At 44.2% G+C, this 23,422-nt stretch overlaps 1 protein-coding gene across 1 annotated transcript; it reads left to right on the top strand.

Moving 5' to 3' along the window:
• The first annotated feature begins 4,354 nt into the window (after nt 1-4,354).
• LOC115776119 (uncharacterized) lies at nt 4,355-23,304 on the top strand. Its single transcript, XM_030723736.1, has 2 exons — nt 4,355-4,369; nt 21,394-23,304. Exon 2 carries the CDS (start codon nt 21,401-21,403, stop codon nt 22,418-22,420), a length of 1,020 nt encoding a protein of 339 aa, XP_030579596.1. The 5' UTR covers nt 4,355-4,369; nt 21,394-21,400; the 3' UTR covers nt 22,421-23,304.
• The last annotated feature ends 118 nt before the right edge of the window (nt 23,305-23,422 follow it).

The following is a 23,422-nucleotide window of genomic DNA, read 5'->3' on the forward strand; positions in this document are numbered from 1 at the left end:
GCTTATCACACCACTGAAGTTTGAGCCAGATTGGGCAAGTTGGCTTTGAGTTACAGCCATTTTTGTGTTCATGGCGAATCATCGAACTTTGCCGTCCCATAAGGGTCACGCCCTTTTGTCAAAAACTCACAGTTTTGAAAACACAGTAAGTCCAACTTCTTAAGGCTTTCCAGGTGAAATTTGAGATGGTTCTGCTAAACCACCTTGGAGCTGGACCTCCAAGTGTAAAATATGACATTTCCTGTTCCCACTAGGTGGCGCTGCGACAGATATTAAATATTGTCATATGTATGTGTTCAGGGGGGCACCCTCATCCTACTGGAGAAGTTTGATGCACATTGGATCATGTAGGTATGAATGAGAGGCAATCAAAATTTCATGGCGAATGATCAAAGTTCAAAGGGGCATAAGGACCCCTCCCCCTTGGCAAAAACTCACCATTTTCAAGATTTAGATTCCCCTGGGGGTGTAGGTTAGACAAACCAAATATGAAGATGATAACGTCTAAAACCTCTGAGTTATTAGAAAAAGTGTGAGGGCTGCAAATCGCCAAATTTGCATAATTAATTCAAAATGGCGGACTTTCTGTTGGGTTTAGGGCATGGCTCCAAGAGGATTTTTTGTGCGCCTGGACATGATATACATGTGTATGAAGTTTCATTCATGTACGTGAAACACAGCGGTGGGGCTCCAGTTTAGGGGGCGCTAGCGAGCCATTTGGGCGCGCCCTTGCCCGAGCCCATTAAAATACTTAAATTTTCACCAGGTGTGACGCATGTGCAGAGTTTCATGAGTTTTTGAATATGATAAAGCCCCCAAAAAGCCAATTCATTTGCCTGAATAATAAAAATAATAATAATAATAATAAACGAAGCAATTACAATAGGGCCTTCGCACAGTTCGTGCTCGGGCCCTAATAAACGAAGCAATTACAATAGGGCCTTCGCACAGTTCGTGCTCGGGCCCTAATAATAATAATAATAATAAACGAAGCAATTACAATAGGGCCTTCGCACAGTTCGTGCTCGGGCCCTAAAAAACCCAACAGTCAAAACGACCCACTATGAGCAAGCACTTGGCAACAGTGGGAAGGAAAAACTCCCTTTTAACAGAAAGAAACCTCCGGCAGAACCAGGCTCAGGGAGGGGCAGTCATCTGCTGTGACTGGCTGGGCTGAGGGGAGAGAGACAGGACAAAAAACATGGTGTGGAAGAGAGACAGAGATTAGTAATAACTAATGATTAAACACAGTGAAGTATTACCACAGTAAAAAAAAAGGTGAGTAAAAAGAAAAAGTGCATTATGGGAACCTCCCAGCAGCCTAGGCTTATAGCAGGATAACTAAGGGATGGTTCAGGGTCACCTGATCCAGCCCTAACTATAAGCTTTATCAAAAAGGAAAGTTTTAAGCCTAATCTTAAAAATAGAGAGGGTGTCTGTCTCTTTTTGTTTGTTTGTTTGTTTGTTTTTGAAGACGTTTCTTCTCTTATCCAAGAGCCTTCTTCAGTTCTAACAACCAAAAGCTGGAGAGTCCCAGGTATTTAAACCCTATCGGGGCTCCCCTTTAGCTTATCACATGAGCCATGATGTGATAAACGGTGTGATCATTACCACCAGGTGTTTTGGTTGAAACCACTATGAGACCTTGCCCCACCCTATCATGTGACCTATTGAGGTCACCTGAAGTAAGGTGTGAGTGGGGGTTGAGGTGCCTGGGAAGGGATCTAATGATTGCAATGTAGGAGGCTGACCGCTGGTGTCATAAGTATGTGGTACAGTGGAGTGAGGAGTGCTTGGACCTCTACTGTGGAGAAACCAAACAGCCACTCTGCAAACCCATGGCACAACATAGAAAAGCCACCTCGACAGGACAAGACTCAGCTGTAAACCTGCACCTAAATGATAAAGGACACTCTTTTGAGGATGCCAGTGTTCACATTTTGGACTGGGAAGACAGATGGTTTGAAAGAGAAATAAAAAAGGCCATCATTAAACAGAGGCGGTGACTTACAACACCAGCTGCCAACCGCCTCTGCTGCAGTCTTCAGATCCCTTCCCAGGCACCTCAGCCCCTACTCACACCTTACTTCAAGTGACCTCAAAAGGCCACATCATAGGGTGGGGCAAGGTCTCAGGGTGGTTTCACCCAAAACCAGTGATGGTAATAACTCACGCCTTTTTTTCACACTTTGGCTCATGTGATGGTGCACATGATTAATAGTAGGTCAACGAGCACTTCAAAAGGGGACCCCCACTAGGGTTTAAGTACCCTGGTTTTTAGAACTGAAGAAGCCTCTTGGATGGGAGGTATAATGTCTTCAAAAAATGTACACAAGTCCAATTGGCTGTTTTTCAAGCTATTGACAGTGCCCTCTCTGAAGTAACACTTGTCAGCCAATTGCAAGTGTTTCTCCTCTTTGCATCTTCTCTGAAGAGTGGCAACATGGGCGCCTCAAAACAACTCTCAAATGACGTGAAAACAAAGATTGTTCAACATCATGGTTTAGGGGAAGGATCCAAAAAGCTTTCTCAGAGATTAAAGGTTTTCACTGTGAGGAACATAGTAAGGAAATGGAAGACCACAGGCACAGTTCTAGTTTAAGCCTGAAGTGGCAGGCCAAGAAAAATCTCAGATAGGCAGAGGCAAAGGATGATGAGAATAGTCACAGTCAATCCACAGACCAGCTCCAAAGACCTACAACATCATCTTGCTGCAGATGGTGTCACTGTGCATCGTTTAACTATTCAGCGCACTTTGTGCAAGGAGAGGATGTATGGGAGAGTAATGCAGAAGAAGCCTTTTCTGTGCACATGCCACAAACAGAGTCGCTTGAGGTATGCTAAAGCACATTTGGACAAGCCAGTTTCATTTTGGAATAAGGTGCTGTGGACTGATGAAACTAAACTTGGGTTATTTGGACATAACGAGGGGCGCTATGCATGGTGGAAAAAGAACACAGCATTCCAAGACAAACACTTCCTACCCACAGTAAAATTTGGTGGCGGTTCCCTCATGTTTGTGGGGCTCTGTGGCCAGTGCAGGTACTGGGAATCTTGTTAAAGTTGAGGGTCGCATGGATTCCAGTCAATATCAGCAGATTCTTGAGAACAATCAAGAATCTGCTGACAAAATTGAAGTTGCTCTGGGGCTGGATACTTCAACAAGACAACGACCCTAAACACTCTTCAAAATCTACTACTGCAGAGGAACAAGTACAATGTTCTGGAATGGCCATCTCAGTCCCCAGACCTGAATATTATTGAAAATCTGTTATTTGATTTAAAGCGAGCTGTCCATGCTCGGAAACCATCAAACCTGAGTGAACTGGAGATGTTTTGTAAAGAAGAACGGTCCAAAATACCTTCAACCAGAATCCAGACTCTCATCGGAAGCTATAGGAAGTGTTTAGAGCAGGGATCCTCAACTCCAGGTCTCGAGGTCCGGTGTCCTGCAGGTTTTAGATGTGTCTCTGCTTCAACACACCTGAGTCAAATATAAAAGTCATTAGCAGGACTCTGGAGAACTTGACTGCATACTGAGGAGGCAATTCATTTGATTTAGGTGTGTTGGATCAGGGACACATCTAAAACCTACAGGACAACGAACATCGAGGCCTGGAGTTGAGGATCCCTGGTTTAGAGGCTGTTATTTCTGCAAAAGGAGGATCTACTAAATATTGATGTAATTTTTCTGTTGGGGTGCCCAAACTTATGCACCTGCCTAATTTTGTTTAAATAATTAATGCACACTTTCTGTAAATCCTATAAACCTTTTTTCACTTGTCAAATATCACTGTGTTTGCCTGCTATAGGATATATGTAATTAAAATTGCTGATCTGAACAACCAATGATTTATAAAGGAAAATCATAAAAATTACTTTTTGCATACCACTGTATGTTTACATTTTTATTGTCTGTGACAGATTCAGCCCTGGATTCAAATGGCCTACCCAAACATGAGGGATTGACAGAAAATAAGGCACAATGTAATTGGAAAACTACATGTACTGTGTGCAGCATGAAATCAGACTCCAACTCTGTTCTTAAAAAAATAGCTGGACAGTTTTTGACAGCTCTGTAAACAGAAAAACCAGTTGTACCTATGTAGACAAAGCAGCAGCTTAACAGGTTTTCGAGATCGTAAAACCCTTCACTTAATATTATTGCTCTAATAACAGGTGACACCAAATCAATCAGTATTGATATCTTAAAATGTACAAGACACTTTTGTTGGTTTGAAAAGACTTCCCCCTTTTAAATGAAATGTTTGCGATTGTTTATCCCTCTTGTTTAGGTCTTGAAACTTGAGCCACCCATCACCTACTCTGTCTGCATTGAGCCCCTTATTCCAGATGACAGCAAACTGGGGTTAGTATTGACTGCACTGATGCATCAACATTAGACATTTCCATAAGGATTAGTATCTGGGAGCTTAAGTTCACGTTTTTCTGTATTCAGGTCAAAGACGTCACTGACAGACACCAGCAGTGGGACTCTTCAGCAAAGCAGTGGGGTCAGCACAGGCTCCTCCGCTCTCAGTTATACAAATACTGGATGTCCTGCTGCTGTGAATGGAGACCCTCCTATTGCTAAAGCTGCTCACGATGCGCTTTCGAAAATCTTCCCGAATATTTGCCCAATATCACCACCCACCGCCACACAATCAAACAATACACAAGAAAGTGGTTTATTCTCTGCTCCTTGCCATCCATGTGGTATCCAAACAAAGGACCCGAATTTTGGATCATCCGTGTTTGAAAATAAAACCTATTCCTTCCTCATTCCTGGCTTTCCACATCAGACTCTGACAAACAACTTGGAGGTCCAGGTGAAGGCTGAAATGCCTTGTGACTCTGAATACCAACCCACTAAGAGCAACATGGTGAACTGTCCTTTTCAACAGGAACCAGCTTGTCAAGTTCCTGCACAACAGGGTGCTATTTTACCACAAGTGGTTTCACCTATGGTGTCAACAGACATATCCTATCAAGAGGTCCCTATAAGTGTACCTAAAGGGTCACACAGCTTCCTTGCAGTGGATGATGACTACCAGGCATTCCCAAGTCAGGTGAGGCAGCCTGATGTTTTCCTTTTAGAGCAGAGGAATAGAGAGCACAAGGAACATTTGGACAAGTGGGAGGAGAAGTCATTCACAAAGAGCCCTCAAAGTACCTTAAGCCCAGTCGTTCCAGTCCAGGATGGGCAGCATGTCTCTGAACTCCAAATACCCTTTTTCTCTCTGGTATCATCTAATCCAATAATCACAGACGATGGCTATCAAAGTGTGTAGTACTGTGATTACAACTTGGGTTGTAATCACCCAATGGAAGCAGGAAAATGATTTCATGTTTGTAACTTCCTGATGTTCACGTGATCCTTATAGAATAAGGTCCTGCTGTCACATATAAATGTATAAATTACTGTATACAGATAGTCACATGTACATTGTCAAATGTTAGTGTTAACATTTAAAATTGTATAAACTGAACACATTCTTTAAGCATCATTACATATTATTTGTAATCTGAATCCTCATGATCCCGTTTAGAGGGCTGAACTTCAAATCAAATTCATGAATAAATCAGAACACAATACCAGTGGCAAAAGAAGAATACTGACCCATTAATGACGTTTGTGGAAACAGTTTAATCCAAATGTTTGATGCTGGTTTTGGACTGGAGCTTGGACTATTACCAATGAGCTTTTGTCTCCATCTTGTGGTCTTACCATGAACAGACACTGCCTTGCTTCAGCACTGTGAATTTAAATGAAATCACATGACTAAAATATTCTGGCAATGACTTGCCTGCAGTGTGTAAGCATACCAGATGACAAACAACATGCATTATATAGTTAAGTCTGCAAGTCTGGGGTTGCAGGCACAGAATGTAAATTCTCAGTGTGCTACTGTATGCCTATTTGCACAGTGTACATATGTAAAACCGCTGAGCGGCTGCCAACGCTTGACTGCTTTGAGGTCGTAACAGAGATGGAGGGGTGGGTCAAAGTGCTGTTATAATAAAGTCAGTGAAGAAATGTGTGAAGTTTGATGGGCCTAGCTTCAACAGTAAGCATCTGTGGTGTGAACTTGAACATCGTAGATCCCATTTTTTTCTCAAATTATGGCCAATGTTAAAGTTTGTGTGGAACAGACGCCAATGCCAAAGCTATGACAATATCAATTTTTTCTTCAAAACATCTGAGTTTTATGGTGGTTAATCAGGCCAACTCATAAATCACATGTAAGAACAAGCCAGAACAGCCTTTTATGTTGCCATGCTGTGAAAGTATGTCAGTAGCTACACAGCTGGTTAGTCTTTTTTAGCTCTTTAGTTCATCATGTTTTTAAGTACTACATTTTTCAATGTTACAATTTTCAGTGTTTCACACAAGGCTGAATTATTAAAAGAAAATGTAATGCTGTTACTATTACTACTAATAATACAACTGAAATTAATCATTTTAAAGGATGAATGAGATAAAAACAAAGTTTGTCCAAGCATCAAAGGGCCGCTCTTTAATTTATTCAAACATGCTGACTCACATATTCTGTTTTACATTAAAAAGATGATTTTGAAAGAAAGAATTGTATGAAACTGTAACCTAAGAGTGTGACAAGCCCTGCAGGGCAAGGCTTCATGCATCAGTTTAGTTTCTTGAGCTTGTTGGTGCACATACAGATCCATACACGTTTGTGGTCATGCACACCCTACAACACTGATATGATTGATTTGTACAACTCATTCCTTTTGTATTGAAGTTATCTATTAAAGTTACCTTGTTATTTTATACATAAAGAGTACCAACAAAAAAAACACCTACTGAGTACATACTGACAGCCAAGATGGAAGAATTTTTTAAAAATTACTACAATATAAACACTTGACTTAGGTCACCCATTTTTCCTTAAAAACACAGGTCTCACTATAATTACTTTGAAAGTTGTTTTTTTTAATGAATTCCCCTTATATAGTGCATGCACTAAGTACATTTGCATTACGATTGCACACTGTAATCTTTCTACTTCTGCAACCAATGTCCAAAACCTTTAAGCTGGACAAGGAACCCAGTGGTGTAAACTGCTTAGTGAATATCTTCCCACATTGACAGTAAACAAAGCAATAGACAGTGCCCAAGAGAGGAGAAGAAGAGAGTGCAGGCAGGGTGGTGGAGGACGCGCTGGGGGTTGGTGTGAAAGAGGAAGATGCTGAGGACAGGGTGAAATGGAGGCAGATGATCTGCTGTGAGTAGCTCTAACAGATTAACAATCACTGACATATTTATGTGAAACAATTAAATCAGGAGTAATAATTTGCCATTATTCCTCAAAACTTCTTAAGCCCAGTCAGGTTTTCCAGGTTTAATTAACCACGCCCAGAGTAGACCCTGGCCTCACAAGCCAGGGTGTGACACAGGTCAATGCTACTAATCACACAATGGGAATCAATGTATCTGGTGCTTACTCATTCTTGATTAATCCCGGCTTTACGCTGAATGCAATATGATCATTTAAAAAAAAATTTACACAGAGGAGCATATCAAAAACAGATTTGTACATTATGATCAGTGAATTTGACTTTTTTTTTTTTATTCCTTGGGCATATCAAACATTTAGCACTAAGCTGTTCTGTCTGAGACATTAGAAAAAATATTTGAAGTGATTCAGATATGACTGATATGACTATGAAAGGATCAAATGATTCACGGTGTGGAGTAAAGTCAACGTTCAATCTTGTTAATGTGGAGCTGCTACAGTATGACCCAGTCTGACAAAAGAGTGTTGGAAAATTAAGCAGCAAGCATCTGATTTTATTTGAAATAAACAACAGCCACTTCCAAAGATATCAATGTTTATGGCAAATACAGTAAGATTACACTAATACCTATTTTCTTTTTCATAAACATACAGTTTAATTCAGTATCACATACTCTGAATCCTTAAATTCTCTAGTAAAAGAGATTGAAGTGTAAAGTGTATTTCTACATAACTCACCTTATGCAAAAATGTTCTTAGTATTATCTTTTTGTGGAAATGACCGCTTCTGCATTTAACAAGACATTCTTGTGTAATTACCAAAGTAATGCAATATGTAAGGGATGTTCTTCTGTCACAATGCTGTATATTCAAGACTCAAGATTCAAGAAGTTTATTGTCATGTACACTGCAAAACACTGTGGTTATGCTGAGCAATGAAATACTTACTTGCGACTGCTTTACACACAATTGAAATAAGTAACTAAGTTAAAATAAAATTTAAGAACAAGTATATAGAAAAAGTAAAAATATATAAATAATAAAGCAAGTGCAATATATACAGATTTACAGATATATATATATAGTATATAAAGATGAAAAAAAAAAAAGGCAGGTAATCACAGTTTGATAATCAGTCAGTGGTTCAGTAGCCTGATGGCCTGTGGATAGAAACTGTTTTTTAGTCTGGTTGTTCTTGCTTTTACACTCCTGTAACGTCTGCCAGACGGCAGGAGTGTGAACAGTGTGTTCTGTGGATGGGTACGATCCTTGATGATGTTGTGTGCTCTATTACCCGGGTATTGTAAGTGTCCTGTAGTGATGGGAAGGCAGCTCCACAGATGAATTGTGCTGTTTTGATGACACGCTGGAGAGCCTTCCTGTCCTGAGTGGTGCAGTTCCCATACCACACTGTGATGGAGTTTGTATATCTGCTTCTACTTTGTATCCTGAGATAAAGGCAAACTCACACTGTTTCCAGAGTTGTTTAATGAAGTGCATTGCTTATAGACAGTTACAAATGTGTATCTTTTTTTTTTTTTACATCTTATATAACATTTCAATTTTTTTTTTTTTTTTTTGCATTTTTGACCACAGCGGCTTTTATCCTCAGTAGAGGGAGACAGGAAATGGGGGAAAGATACGGGGGAAGACACGCGGGCAAATTGGCGATAGGCCGGGACTCGTACCCGCGCCACCCGCACCGAAACGCGGCATATGTATGTGGCACCCCGGGTGGCTGTAAACTGACTGATATGTCTTTGCAAACAGACACAATGAACTTGTAGACTGTGTGACGACCCCTGTAAGCCGAACGCGCACAGCCAATGTTAAGAGGAACAAAAACAGTTGTGGAAGAAGAAAGAACGCACACCGGAGCGCTCCGGTGTGCGGACTTATAAACATATGTTTATAAAGATCTCCATACAGATGCACCCACCACACCACTGAGCCTACTGATTTCTACACCTCATCTGTCTATATTTTTCAGTTGTTTAAGTTTTTTAATGAATCATTTTAAATTGGCAAATGGTGCGTCCACCCTTTTTTGTCATGGCCTCACGAGCGAGGTTGTGACAAATTGGGAGCTTGTCCTGGATTGATTTAGTTGGTGTATTTGAGACTAGGCTTATTAGTGAATTTGTGGTCAGGCAGTGGGAAAACTGCTGGTCTGGTTTGGCTTCATGTGCTGGCTTTATATTGGCTCTATTGGTCTAGTTCTTATACTCTGTGCATATAGGATCCTGTGCTATGGCTTCAGTTGCTGCTTTTGTTGACTGTCCTTTCTGGAGCCTATTAGAGAAGTGTACTAAAGAGCAGCTGTTGAAAATAGCTGAACACTACAGTATTGATGTGGTGGCCATGGCTGTAAGGCTGACATTAAAGCTGTCTTGGCAACAGAATTGGTTATTAAGGAAGTGTTGGTGGAGGAACCTAGCTCAGGCTCTGAACCAGTATCAGTGTTTCCCCTTTATGGGGCCACTGGGTTTACTTTTGAGCAGCAGAAGGAGTTGCTGTTGTTGTAGTTAGAAAGTGAGAGAGCTAAACAAATTGCTTTGGAAATGCTAAAACAAGAACATAAAAAAGGAGAGGGAGAAACTGAGACAAGGATTAGAAAAAATAAAATTGGAGTTTTAGCAGCCAAAGTTGAACTCTTGCAAAAGAAGGGGTATTTGTGGAAAATGTTTCACCTGGGGATGAGGTCCTCTTCACAAAGACAATGTGGCCAGGAGATTCATCTCAGTAGTTTGTCTCATTCCTGTGTTTAATGAGAAGGATGTAGATACCTTTTTTTCCTTGTTTGAACAAGTGGCTGATTAAGAGGTTGGATGGATGCAGAGTGGACCTTGTTACTTCAATGTGTGTTAACTTGGAAAGCCCAGGTATCCTACTGTGTGCTGATTGCAGCAGAGAGTTTGAGTTATGAAAAGGTAAAAAATGCTGCTCTAAAAGCTTATGAGTCACATTACACATAAAAGCACGCAGACACATCAGGATCACTTTATGGTAGACGATCACGTTTTGACACAAGACCGGCAGCTGTTGAAAGTAACTAATAAAGTAACTTAGTTATTTCTAAAATTAAGTAATCAGTGAAGTAACTAAGTTACTTTTTAAAGGAGTAATCAGTAGTTGGACTACTTTTTCAAGGTAACTGTACATCACTGTTAGTTCCAGAGGCCTATCACCAGAGATTTTGATCATGGAAATGTGCCAAGAAGCAAGCTAATGTGGAATTTGCTCGAAATTTGACTCATTTTAACCACTGGTGCTCTCCAGCAGGTGTGGCTACTTTTGAGGGCCTTTGTGATCTGATTGTCTTAGAGCAATTTAAGAGCTCAATACCACATTGCAACCTGAGTGAATGCAAAGTTACTAATGTTTTGGAAGCAGCCATTTTGGCTGATTATGTATTGACACACAGGAGTAATGCTGGTGGTGTGTACCCCCCATCTGACAGAAGGAACTTATGGGGTGGAAGTCTAAGACACCAGTTTCCACAATAGTTAGAGGTCTGTGGGCTGTGTCTGATCCAGCACGGTCTTGCTGTTATTGCCATGGGTTAGGCCATAGGGAGGACTTTTAGATCATAATCTAGGCATTCAAACAGTGGCATGCCGGGCTGACAAGGTAAAAGTACTGCTGCTCCGGTTTTGTTCTGCTCTAGTGTTTCCCAGTCTGGGGGGCTAACTATGACTCAGGGGAAATGGGCAGGTTTGATCATTTTAGACTTGTCATCTCTGAGGGCTGGGTGTCCATGTCTAACAGCTATGTAAAGGTGCAAGTTAAGATCTTGCAGGACACAGGTTCAAAGCATTCTTTTATATTGCAGTCTGTGCGTAGCATGCATGGGGATATGACCTGCACTGCCTGTTAAAGGTGCATCTGTAATCCTTAGCACTGATTTGGCTGGCAATCGAATTTGGCCTGATGAGCTACTGGGGATATTTTAATACAATGTCCTCTGTACAGCTTGGTGGTAACACTGAACACCAGTCTTTCCTCGAGGAAGAGTGCCCACACAGTCTACCATCAGATGAGCGAATGGCTTGCCAATTACTGCTATTGGTTTGAGGGGGGACAGTTTAATGTTCTGATTTGGCTTACCTGTAAGTTGACACAGTGGTGCAAAAAGTTGGTATGCACTATATGCAATGCATAGGGGCGCCATGTGTCCGCATACACCTCAGAAAGTGTATAGCTGCAACCCTGAGTTGAAAAATATGGCACATTTTAATAGGCAGCAACATCACGTTTTAGCTTGGGCCAGAAGAAATCCCCCAAAATACAATCATACATCTTCCGCACCCCAAGATGGCCTGCTTGGTCATGAGCAACCTTCAAAACCAAAGCACGTTTGGTTTGGCGTGGTTACGGCCAACAGTAACAAAACTGAATTATAAATAAAGGCGACTTCTGCTGGCAGTCTCTCGCCAAACCTTTCATCCTCACTGACACTGCCATATCAAGATTAACACGAAACGTATGTACTAATATTGAAAAGTTTTGCGAGATCTCGCAAAACTGCCTCTTTTTTTTTTCGTCCCATGTTTTTTTCCCCATGTCCCTTGGATTCTGTATAGAATGAATCTGTGCATATAATAAAATTAGATGCACTAATAAACTGATAATAATAAACTGATAGGACACAAAGCACATTTAATTATAATACTGGAAATATGAAAAAGAGAAAAGAAGAAGAAAAAGAAGCAAAAGATAAAGGTAAGCAGAAGCTGTGTAATTTTTCAGTTTCTTCCATGTTTTTTCAAATAAAAATTTTAAAGAAATTCTGAGTGTGCCTGTAATGGGGGGGGGGGGCCTTCTGTTAAAAACATGGCAGAATTCACCACACAGCAGGCAGAGGGCGCTCATTACCCCCCAAGTGCTATTTTATCGTGGGGGGGGGCACCGGCGGGGATGCTCGCCCAGGGCCCCAAACAGGCTAGGACCGCCACTGCAGGTAGCATTATATGCTTATTGTTTGTTTTTGTTTTTTTCCAAAAATAGATTCCATTAAAACTAAATGTTACATTCTGTCCCATTTTATGATAGTTTTGCATGGCCCAATTAAGAGTACAAAATAATGCAGTTGTCATGTATCGTCTGTGTGGCAGGCAGGAAGGAGGACCCCAATGCAGGACACGCCAGGCACAGGTAAAAGGTAATTCAACTTTATTATCAGGTGCACAACAAAAGGCCGGACTAGGCAGAGCTAGTGGCAAAACACCGAGCAAAATATGAAGGCCGAACAGGATACACAGCAGGAGACATAGACGACGACGCGACAACAGGCACTGAAAACACTGGACTTAAATACACAAGAGGCCTGATGAGGGAAGAGGAAACAGGTGGGAACACAGGTGACACTGATAACACTGACGAGACCAGGGGAAGCAAAACTAAACACAAGAGACCAGAACTGGATGACTATCAAAATAAAACAGGAAGTAACACGATGGAACAGAAACGCAGACCTGACACAGAATACAGAGAGAACACCAGGGACTAGAAATAACAATTAAACCTCACAACCAAAAGAAATCCCAAAACAGAACAGACAAAATGAAGCAAAACAAAAACACACGGGGTCCTTTGGACCCCGGACCACGACAGTACCCCCCCCTCAAGGGACGGCCCCAGACGTCCCAACCGAAACAAAACACAAAACAAAACAAAACCAGACCAGGGCGGGAGGAGGGGGAACCGGACGGAGGGACCGAAACAAACCAAACCCGGGAGACAAAACAGAAATCAAAAACAGTTCAGGGGGTCTGCCAGGGAAGGGACAAAGTCCAAAACAAAACAAAAACACAGAGCGAGAACAACAGGCGGCAGCCCAAGGCCGGATAAAGCAGTCCAAAACAAAGTCCAGGCGATGAAGGTGGAGACAGATGAAGCAGTTCAGGAGAGTCAAGGAACCAAAACAAAAAACAGCACAAGGCCAGAAAACAGTCCATAATGTTCAGGGGGCCGCCCCGCCCAAGGGGCAGAATTCACAGGCCAGGAAAAAGAAGGGTCCTCAGGAGGCCGACCGCGCTCCCAGCGGCGGCGAAGAGACAGGACTGGAGGCCGACCGCGCTCCCAGCGGCGGCGAAGAGACAGGACTGGAGGCCGACCGCGCTCCCAGCGGCGGCGAAGAGACAGGACTGGAGGCCGACCGCGCTCCCAGCGGCGGCGGCGGCGAAGAGACAGGACTAGAGGCCGGCCGCGGGACAGGACAGGAGGCCGGCTGTGCTTCCAATGGCGGCGGCGACAAACAGACGAGACAGGAGGCTCGGACTGAGCGGGACCCTCCAGTGTGGGCTCTGGATGCGCAGGCTGGGGCTGCTTTGCAGGGCGCGCAGTCGTCTCCTCCGACGGCTGGGGCTGCTTAGGGCATTGTTTGGGTGAGTCCGATGGTGAGGTTGATGGTGACAGGGGAGCTGACTGGGACTCTGACTGGGAGACTAGAGACTCTAGGGGAGCTGACTGGGACTCTGACTGGGAGACTAGAGACTCTAGGGGAGCTGACTGGGACTCTGACTGGGAGACTAGAGACTCTAGGGGAGCTGACTGGGACTCTGACTGGGAGACTAGAGACTCTACAGCAGCTGACGGGAGAGACTGGGGCTGAGACAGGGAAGCTACTGAGACTGACACCAGAGGTGCTGGCCGAAGCTGAGGGGTAGCTGCAGCTGACCGAGACTGAGGGGAGACTGCTACAGCTAACATTGAAGACTGTGAGGTACCTGGTAGTGCTGACACTGGGGAAGCTGACGTGACCGGAGGTACAGAAGGAGCAGGAGCTGACTGAGTGCGAGGCAGAGCGACTGGAGCAGGAGCTGACTGAGTGCGGGGCAGAGCGACTGGACCAGGGGCTGACTGAGTGCGGGGCAGAGCGACTGGACCAGGGGCTGACTGAGTGCGGGGCAGAGCGACTGGACCAGGGCTGACTGAGTGCGGGGCAGAGCGACTGGACCAGGGGCTGACTGAGTGCGGGGCAGAGCGACTGGACCAGGGGCTGACTGAGTGCGGGGCAGAGCGACTGGACCAGGGGCTGACTGAGTGCGGGGCAGAGCGACTGGACCAGGGGCTGACTGAGTGCGGGGCTGAGCGACTGGACCAGGGGCTGACTGAGTGCGGGGCAGAGCGACTGGACCAGGGGCTGACTGAGTGCGGGGCAGAGCGACTGGACCAGGGCTGACTGAGTGGCGGGGCAGAGCGACTGGACCAGGGCTGACTGAGTGCGGGGCAGAGCGACGTGGACCAGGGCCTGACTGAGTGCGGGGCAGAGCGACCTGGACCAGGGGCTGACTGAGTGCGGGGAAGGCTGGAGCTACAGCTGGACAGAGAGGTGCGGGGAGGCGGAGCTACAGCTGACAGAGAGTGCGGGGAGGCTGGAGCTACAGCTTACAGAGCAGTGCGGGGAGGCTGGAGGCTACATCTGACAGAGAGTGCGGGGAGGCTGGAGCTACAGCTGACAGAGACGTTGCGGGGAGGCTGGAGCTACAGCTGACAGAGACTGCGGGGAGGGCTGGAGCTACAGCTGACAGAGACCGCGGGGAGGCTGGAGCTACAGCTGAACAGAGACTACTGCGGGGAGCTGAGCTACAGCTTGACAGAGACTGGAGGGAGGGCTGGAGGCTACAGCTGACACAGCTGACAGAGACTGGAGGGAGGCTGGAGCTACAGCTGACAGAGACTGGAGGGAGGCTGGAGCTACAGCTGACAGAGACTGGAGGGAGGCTGGAGCTACAGCTGACAGAGACTGGAGGGAGGCTGGAGCTACAGCTGACAGAGACTGGAGGAGGCTGGAGCTACAGCTGACAGAGACTGGAGGGAGGCTGGAGCTACAGCTGACAGAGACTGGAGGGAGGCTGGAGCTACAGCTGCAGAGACCTGGAGGGAGGCTGGAGCTACAGCTGACAGAGACTGGAGGGAGGCTGGAGCTACAGCTGACAGAGACTGGAGGAGGCTGGAGCTACAGCTGACAGAGACTGGAGGGAGGCTGGAGCTACAGCTGACAGAGACTGGAGGGAGGCTGGAGCTACAGCTGACAGAGACTGGAGGGAGGCTGGAGCTACAGCTGACAGAGACTGGAGGGAGGCTGGAGCTACAGCTGACAGAGACTGGAGGAGGCTGGAGCTACAGCTGACAGAGACTGGAGGGAGGCTGGAGCTACAGCTGACAGACTGGAGGGAGCTGGAGCTTACAGCTGACAGAGACTGGAGGAGGCTGGACAGCTGACAGAGACTGGAGGGAGGCTGGAGCTACAGCTGACAGAGACTGGAGGGAGGCTGGAGCTACAGCTGACAGAGACTGGAGGGAGGCTGGAGCTACAGCTGACAGAGACTGGAGGGAGGCTGGAGCTACAGCTGACAGAGACTGGAGGGAGGCTGGAGCTACAGCTGACAGAGACTGGAGGGAGGCTGGAGCTACAGCTGACAGAGACTGGAGGGAGGCTGGAGCTACAGCTGACAGAGACTGGAGGGAGGCTGGAGCTACAGCTGACAGAGACTGGAGGGGGGCTGGAGCTACAGCTGACTGAGACTGGAGGGGAGCTGGAGCTACAGCTGACTGAGACTGGAGGGGAGCTGGAGCTACAGCTGACTGAGACTGGAGGGGAGCTGAAGCTACAGCTGACTGAGACTGGAGGGGAGCTGAAGCTACAGCTGACTGAGACAGAGGAAGAGCTGAAGCTACAGCTGACTGAGGACAGAGGAAGAGCTGCAGCTGCTGCTGCAGGCGGCTTGGTGCGTGGCTGTGGCTTGGGGCCTGCTGCTGCAGGCGGCTTGGTGCGTGGCTGTGGCAGCGGGGGCTCTGCTGATGCAGGCTGTGGCAGCGGGGGCTCTGCTGATGCAGGCTGTGGCAGCGGGGGCTCTGCTGATGCAGGCTGTGGCAGCGGGGGCTCTGCTGATGCAGGCGACGGAGACTGAAGCTGGGGCAGATGCTCTGCTGCTGCAGGTGTGGACGGCTGAAGGCGAAGGGTGGTGACCAGAAAGTCCTTTACTAACCCGTGTAAGGAATCCAGAAGCCAAGGAGAGTTATCAACCAGCCCTTGAAGCTTGGCTGCAATGGCTTTCTGTTCTTCCTCACACGGGTCAGACAACAGTTCAAAACACAGAGTGTCCACTCTCCGAATGATTATTGTTTTCTTTTCCTCAAATAGGGCAAGAGCCGCTGAGTCCATAGCTTCACGGTATGATATGGTTTCAGGTTTGTCCATGTGAGCCTTGCTAACAGTTTGTGGTTTAATAGTTCCTTTTGAACCCAAAACAGACTGACTCACTGTGTTGGTGGGCTGAGATACTGGTGGTGCAGACGGCGGGGAAACCTGCGGCAGCGATGGTGGCGATGAAATCCGCGGCTTTATACCGCACGGCGCCGGAGGGGATCCTCTCCACCGCTGCTGGGAGTCTAGCTGCCTGCCCTCCGGAACAGGCTGAGGCGGCAGTGAAGAGAGTGAACTGGGTGGCCAGGGACCTTTATATCCCAGGTACCGGGAAAACGCTTCCTCTGGCGTCATCCCACTTGGCTCCGGAGAAAACTCCCTCCGCTGCCGCCGAGAATTCCTCTTCCTCCGTTGTTGCTCTGACTGCGAGAGGGAAGAGGGGCGAGTGAGCGGAGAGGCAGGTGCGGGAGCGGCTGGAGCCAAAAACAGTCCGTCCCCACGATAAACCTGCGGCTTAGGCTGTAGAGGTGAGCGGCGTTGTCGGGGACCCTTCCAATATTCGGGTCCCCCAGAGCCAGGCGAGAGCCGCTGTACACCTCCATATCCGCGGGGGTCCATTCTGGTCGCGTCGTTCTGTCATGTATCGTCTGTGTGGCAGGCAGGAAGGAGGACCCCAATGCAGGACACGCCAGGCACAGGTAAAAGGTAATTCAACTTTATTATCAGGTGCACAACAAAAGGCCGGACTAGGCAGAGCTAGTGGCAAAACACCGAGCAAAATATGAAGGCCGAACAGGATACACAGCAGGAGACATAGACGACGACGCGACAACAGGCACTGAAAACACTGGACTTAAATACACAAGAGGCCTGATGAGGGAAGAGGAAACAGGTGGGAACACAGGTGACACTGATAACACTGACGAGACCAGGGGAAGCAAAACTAAACACAAGAGACCAGAACTGGATGACTATCAAAATAAAACAGGAAGTAACACGATGGAACAGAAACGCAGACCTGACACAGAATACAGAGAGAACACCAGGGACTAGAAATAACAATTAAACCTCACAACCAAAAGAAATCCCAAAACAGAACAGACAAAATGAAGCAAAACAAAAACACACGGGGTCCTTTGGACCCGGACCACGACAGCAGTAGTGCAAAATAACTGTACAATTTTAGATATTGTACTTGAGCTGTAGCAGTCAAAAACTATTGTCCTTTGCACGTGATCACGTGAATTCTTATCAACATCACACCTAATGGCCTCTTAAAATAATCAGAAAAGTCTTCTGTCTGATCCATCCTGGCATTATTCTGCAGCATATTTAAGTGAGTGGCAAGTGTCAAAATGGTATAAATGCAAAAAGAGCCAAGGTTTCCGTTTTATTTCCGCACCCACTCCAGCATAACAGTTTAGCTCCGCTTTCAGACTCCGTCTTTCAGAATCCGTCCTGACAATGTGGCGTAAAACAGCCGAGGAAAGCAAGGGGTCAACAGTACAAGAGGAAACGTTAATGCAAACTAGGATTTCAGTGGCTGTTTTTAGTCTATTCTCCTTATTGTCTGCTGTCGGGTTTATGCACACGGCGCTCTCTTTCTAAAGAAACGCGAGTGGGTCTGCCTTCCCCCTAATGTGGCACAATTATCCAGCAACAGCTTCCATAACAGGAAGACAGTGAGTCATACTGTAAGCAGCGCTCCCGGGATATAGACTGCAGCGGAGTACTTTTCTTAGCGGAAAAAAATGATCTAAATCGTCTATCGTCTTAATGGATTTAAACAGGTAACCTGGATTCGCCTACTTGAAGTTGCCGCTCTTACTGAATCCGTCAGATTTGCTGAAAGAAAAGATCTCTTGTGTTTGTTTTTTCCAGACGAGTCTGCGACGGGGTCTCTTTTATCGTGCTTCTTTTAGGACACATTGCATTTGCGTCAGTTCCCTCTGGTATGTAGATTACAGTGAATAAAAGCTGCAAATAAATAGTTTACATGTTAATTCGTAATGTGTCACTGTTTATAATTTGTGTTTCGTGCAGGGAATAATCAGACAAATGGGTTCAATCTTGATTGTACCAATGACTTCGACGAGCTGATGATGTGTCAGCTGGAGCTAAAAAACTGCACTGAATACAGTATGATTCTCCGGAATAGATACCGGTATGGCTGAGATGTTTTTATTTGTGATTTTAATATTACAGCGATCAGCCATGCCATTAAAACCCACTGTTTTGCTTTGAGTAGGTCCTCCTTTTGCCATTAACACGGCTCCGACTAGTCGAGGCATGGACACGGGATCTCTAGAGGGTGTCTTATGAGTGGACGCTCCATTGGATCGATACGTGGGGATTTGTTTTGTTTTGTATTTCTGCTCTCTGTCTTAGTTGTACGGAGCGAGTGATCTACACCCCCAACATGGAACATGTTACCAATAATGAAAAGTATACAGAAATTTCCCGTGTTAAAAAATATATGTATGTATGGCGGTTAACATTTATGTGAAGGACAAAAATATTATACTTTATTTAAATATAATTTCCCAAATTATTATTAAATGTCTTCTGGAGCTTGCTTTTGTACACTTCTGCAAGCTCCTCTCGGCCGCTCCCTTTTTCATGTGAGGTCGCTGCCGCGGGTAACTCCGCATGTTTTCCTTTGGTGTTTTTTTTTTTTTTTTTTCACCAGATACGTTCAAGGAAGGGTATCCGGTTTTGGTGAGATTCAAACAATGACTTTTGTAAACTAACATCCAAAGATGATTAGGTGGGTGTAACAGGAACGCAAGGACCTAAGGTCATTTAATGTGATGATCATTAGGCACTTTACTTGTCTGGGGTTTTAATGCTGTGGCTGACAGAGTAAATAGGTTGTCATTAATATTATTTTTTATTTCAAACATTTTGCATTATTATCCTCCACAGTGAGAAGAATTGCACTTTACAGCAGTGTGACACTGAGCAGTGTTGTTGCTCCTTCCAACTGATACTTGTGCTCGGAGAGACTCATACAGCAAAAGTCTTGAAAGATGGCAAAACCATAGAGTCCAAAGTCATCAAGGTCACAGAGAGCTGTATGTTGACTTATGTTAAATTACAGCCCATGACTGCATCTGCCAGAAATAGACTCACGAACAAACATTCACTTTACTGTTCTTGTTTCTGTACAGTAAAACCAAAGACTCCAACAATCAAATTAGTGAAAGAATCCAATGGGAATTTTGAAGTCAGCTGGAACTCAAACATGATGGGATTTATAAATAATCAGCTGACTGCTGAGGTGACTTACTATAAAAAGGAGAGACAACAAAGGTAGGATCAATGCCACAGCAACTACTTGTACTGCAGATGTAAACATGGGTGAAACTATGTCAGGTTCTCATGGAACTAAGACTGTTAAACATATTCTTATACCTCTCATTTCTCCATACCAGATATCTAAATCTCTTACACCAGCTATAGTCAATGGACTGAATTACTATGAAATAAATGGTCAAGACCTGGATCCAAGTTCAACATATGTAGTCAGTGTGAGAAGCTTCATAAAGCTGAGTGGCAGGTTCAGTGACAGTAGCACAGAGTGGGAATTCAAAACCCGTAAGTATTGTATTTTTTCCATTTTAATACAGTTAATTCTGTATTTCTTAAACATATTAAGCACTCCCAAATATATTTATATCACACATTCAGCTTCAAAATAATGTCACTGTTAGTATGACCTCTCAAACCAACTTTCATGGAAGTCCTACTTCAGAAATAATCTCCAGAGAAAGAGCAGAGATTCTAATATTAAAGCTAAACAAGCAGGCCCCTTGAATATAAAGATTATTTAGTATAATTATTTAGTATAGTCCTTGGGGTTATAGTTCTTGTACAGCACTTTGGTCAACGTAGTTGTTTTAAATGTGCTTTATAAATAAACTTGACTTGACCCCTTTTAAAAGCTCAAAATGAAAGCATTAAATGGTTAGCGAGAGCTATTTATTAGTACTGTACAGTCTCAGTTTGTTCATTTGAAGTTTGTTTTTCTGAAACAACAAATGTGAAGTTATGATGCCGCGTCTTGTATTTAAGTTCCAGAAAGTGCATTCACGTCTGTTATTTGCATCAGTGTTAACATTTGTTCTCTCCAACACTTTGACTAATGTAGTTGTTTGTTACGCACTGCCTGACTCATGCCAGAATAAAGTTTGAAGATGGTTTTAAAAATGTTTGTTTTTTGTAACATAAATTGAGGAGGGTGCTCGAGTTGGTGTTTTAGACACAGAAATGTAAGAAAATAAGTAAACAAATTTCAGGAGTGTATTGGACATGTTAGGAAAAATGTTCTAATTTATTTCATGTCATTTCACAGCTTTCCCCCCTCGCTTCCTGCTCTTGGCTATCATCTTCAGCTTCAGTATTACTGCAGTTATCTTCAGCATAGCTATATACGGATGTTACGCAAAGTAAGTCATGTAGATAAGTTTTGTGTTCCTCTGACAGTGCATATTTCCCCTAAATACTGGAGCTTGTGTCTTATTTATTTATTTTGTATATTTCACTTTAGGTTAAAAACAAAGTTGTGGGATGCAGTTACCAAACCTCCGATTCTTAATATTTATCCAAGCAAGCAGCAGGTGAGATAGCTTTCACACTGATCACCAATCAGAATCTTCTGACTTCAAATTGTTGTACCAATATAGACAAAATAGTAGCTTCACAGGTTTTTACTATAGATATCTATCGCTGTACAAAATACGCTTTCAGAAACACGCCAAAATTGATTCAAAATGATTTCCCCCCTTAACTGAAATGTTGATTGTTCATCCCTCTTTTTTTAGGTCTTGAAACCTGAGCCACCCATCACCTCCTCTGTCTGCGTTGAGCCCCTTATTCCAGATGACAGCAAACTGGGTTAGTATTGACTGCACTGATGCATCAAGATTAGACATTTCCTTAAGGATTTATAGCTGGCAGCTTAAGTTAGTGTTTCTCCATATTCAGGTCAAAGATGTCACTGACAGACACCAGCAGTGGGAGTCTTCAGCAAAGCAGTGGGATCAGCACAGGCTCCTCCGCTCTCAGTTATGCAAATGCTGAACCCCCCGACCATATGAATGATGAACCTCCTACCACTAAAGCTGTCCATGATGTGCTTGCTAAAATCTTTCCGAATATTCAGCTGATATCACCATTGACCACCACCACCACCAGTCCCCTTACACAATTTATGAATATGCAGAACAATGATTTATGCTCAGCTCCCTACAGTCCATGTGGTGTCCAAGCTAATGACACAAGTTCAGGATCATCGATATTTGAAAATAAAACCTATTCCCTCCTCATTCCCGGCTGTGCTCATCAGGCTATGACAAACAACTCAGAGTTCAAGGTGAAGGCTGAAATGCCTTGTGACTCTGATTATCATCCCAGTAGGAGCGACATGGAGAGACGTCCTGATCAAAAGGTACCAGCTTGTCAAGTTCCTGCACAACAAGATTCTGTTTCATCGCTAATGCAAGCAGACATGTCATATCAACCCTGCAATGGAGATTCTGGGAGATTTTCATGTGCAGAAGACTCCAGCTTGTCCTCCATCTCTAGTGGGACCAACACATCTGATTCTTGTGATCTTACATCCAGAGCTGAGGTTGAGTTTGAGAGCTCCGATGAGATAGTCAGTGGTAAAGCGAAACTGTGTGAAGAGGTCACTATATGTGATGAATGTCCCTGTTATGGCTTTGTGCCCAGAGGGTCACACAGCTTTCTTGCAATGGATGAAGACTACCAAGCAGTCCCGGGTCTGCTTTTAGAGCAGGGAAGTGGTGGGCACAAAGAAATTTTGGACAGGTATAAAGAGGAATCATTTAAAAAGGCTCCTCAAAGCATCTTAAGCCAAGTTTTTCCAGATTTCATTAACAGTGTTCAGGATGGGCAGCATCTCTCTCAGCTCCAAATACCTTTTTCCTCTTTGATGCTTGCTGACCACTCTTTGCCAGTAATCACAGACAGTGGCTATCAAAGTGTGTAGTACTCTTGACTGTGACTCAGATTTCATTCTTGATTTTGAAAATAGCTTCAAAATGATCAAATGATCTCATCTTAAGAACCAGTTAGTAGCTGTTCTTGGTGTTTAATGTGAATAAGTAGTGTTTCCATGTGTAAATGTAGAGCGCACACAGCTTTATATGCTGAGAACATTTCAATTATAAATGCCTTTCTGAACATGTCAAAAACATACAGTTTTTGATAACATGGTTGTTTTAATGTGACGCATCCATAAAATTTCCACTTAAAATAACTGATGTCCGATATCACCCAGAATGCACCTGTAGTGTTAATGTTTTTATTGTTTAGGTAAAACGGCTGCGGTCACTTTATACATCTCCATTTCACATCTAATATTGAATACATTTCATTTGCTTTTGTTGTTTGTTTGTTTTTAAACTTAATTGTACATATTTTTATGAAAATGCATTCCTTAAATACATAAATGATGAGTGGATTAAACTGCATAAAATCTGTCTAAAATTTCTACTAATCTTCTGTAAGAGTTGAGTTATGTTAGGGACTTAAGAGCAATTTAAATCTCCTTAAGCTTAATCTGACCAGTTAATTCCTAACAAAAGAACAGAAAATATAATCAATTTGCCCATGAGCATTTTAAGTAGGAATTATATGATTGCATTCTGACTGAAACAAGCCACAACACTTAGCTGACATGCAGAGCTGCTGTTCAGAGTTATGAAATTACTTCCTCATTGTTCTTCTCTGGAACGGTTGATACATTTCCCGAGAAACACGCGTCACTGTCTTCAGTATGTTATGGGTGTCACAATAAAACAGCTGCATTCTGTATATAAGTGATATGAATGTTACTATTACATTTTTCCTGTATGTAAAATAGTTCAAATAAACATGAAACATTTTGAGTTGTGTTTGCTTCAAAGAGACATGGTTTTAATGATCCATTAAAAACTTTGCCTGTTTACTTTAAATGAACTGACTCCAGAAAATTTGGTGGATATCCTGT

Source organism: Archocentrus centrarchus, chromosome 3 (genome assembly GCF_007364275.1).
Source record: "Archocentrus centrarchus isolate MPI-CPG fArcCen1 chromosome 3, fArcCen1, whole genome shotgun sequence".
NCBI classification, from domain to species: domain Eukaryota; kingdom Metazoa; phylum Chordata; class Actinopteri; order Cichliformes; family Cichlidae; genus Archocentrus; species Archocentrus centrarchus.

Excerpts from the sequence above, each read along its gene's own strand:
- LOC115776119 (XM_030723736.1), top strand. The coding sequence starts at position 21,401 with ATGTCACTGACAGACACCAGCAGTGGGAGTCTTCAGCAAAGCAGTGGG.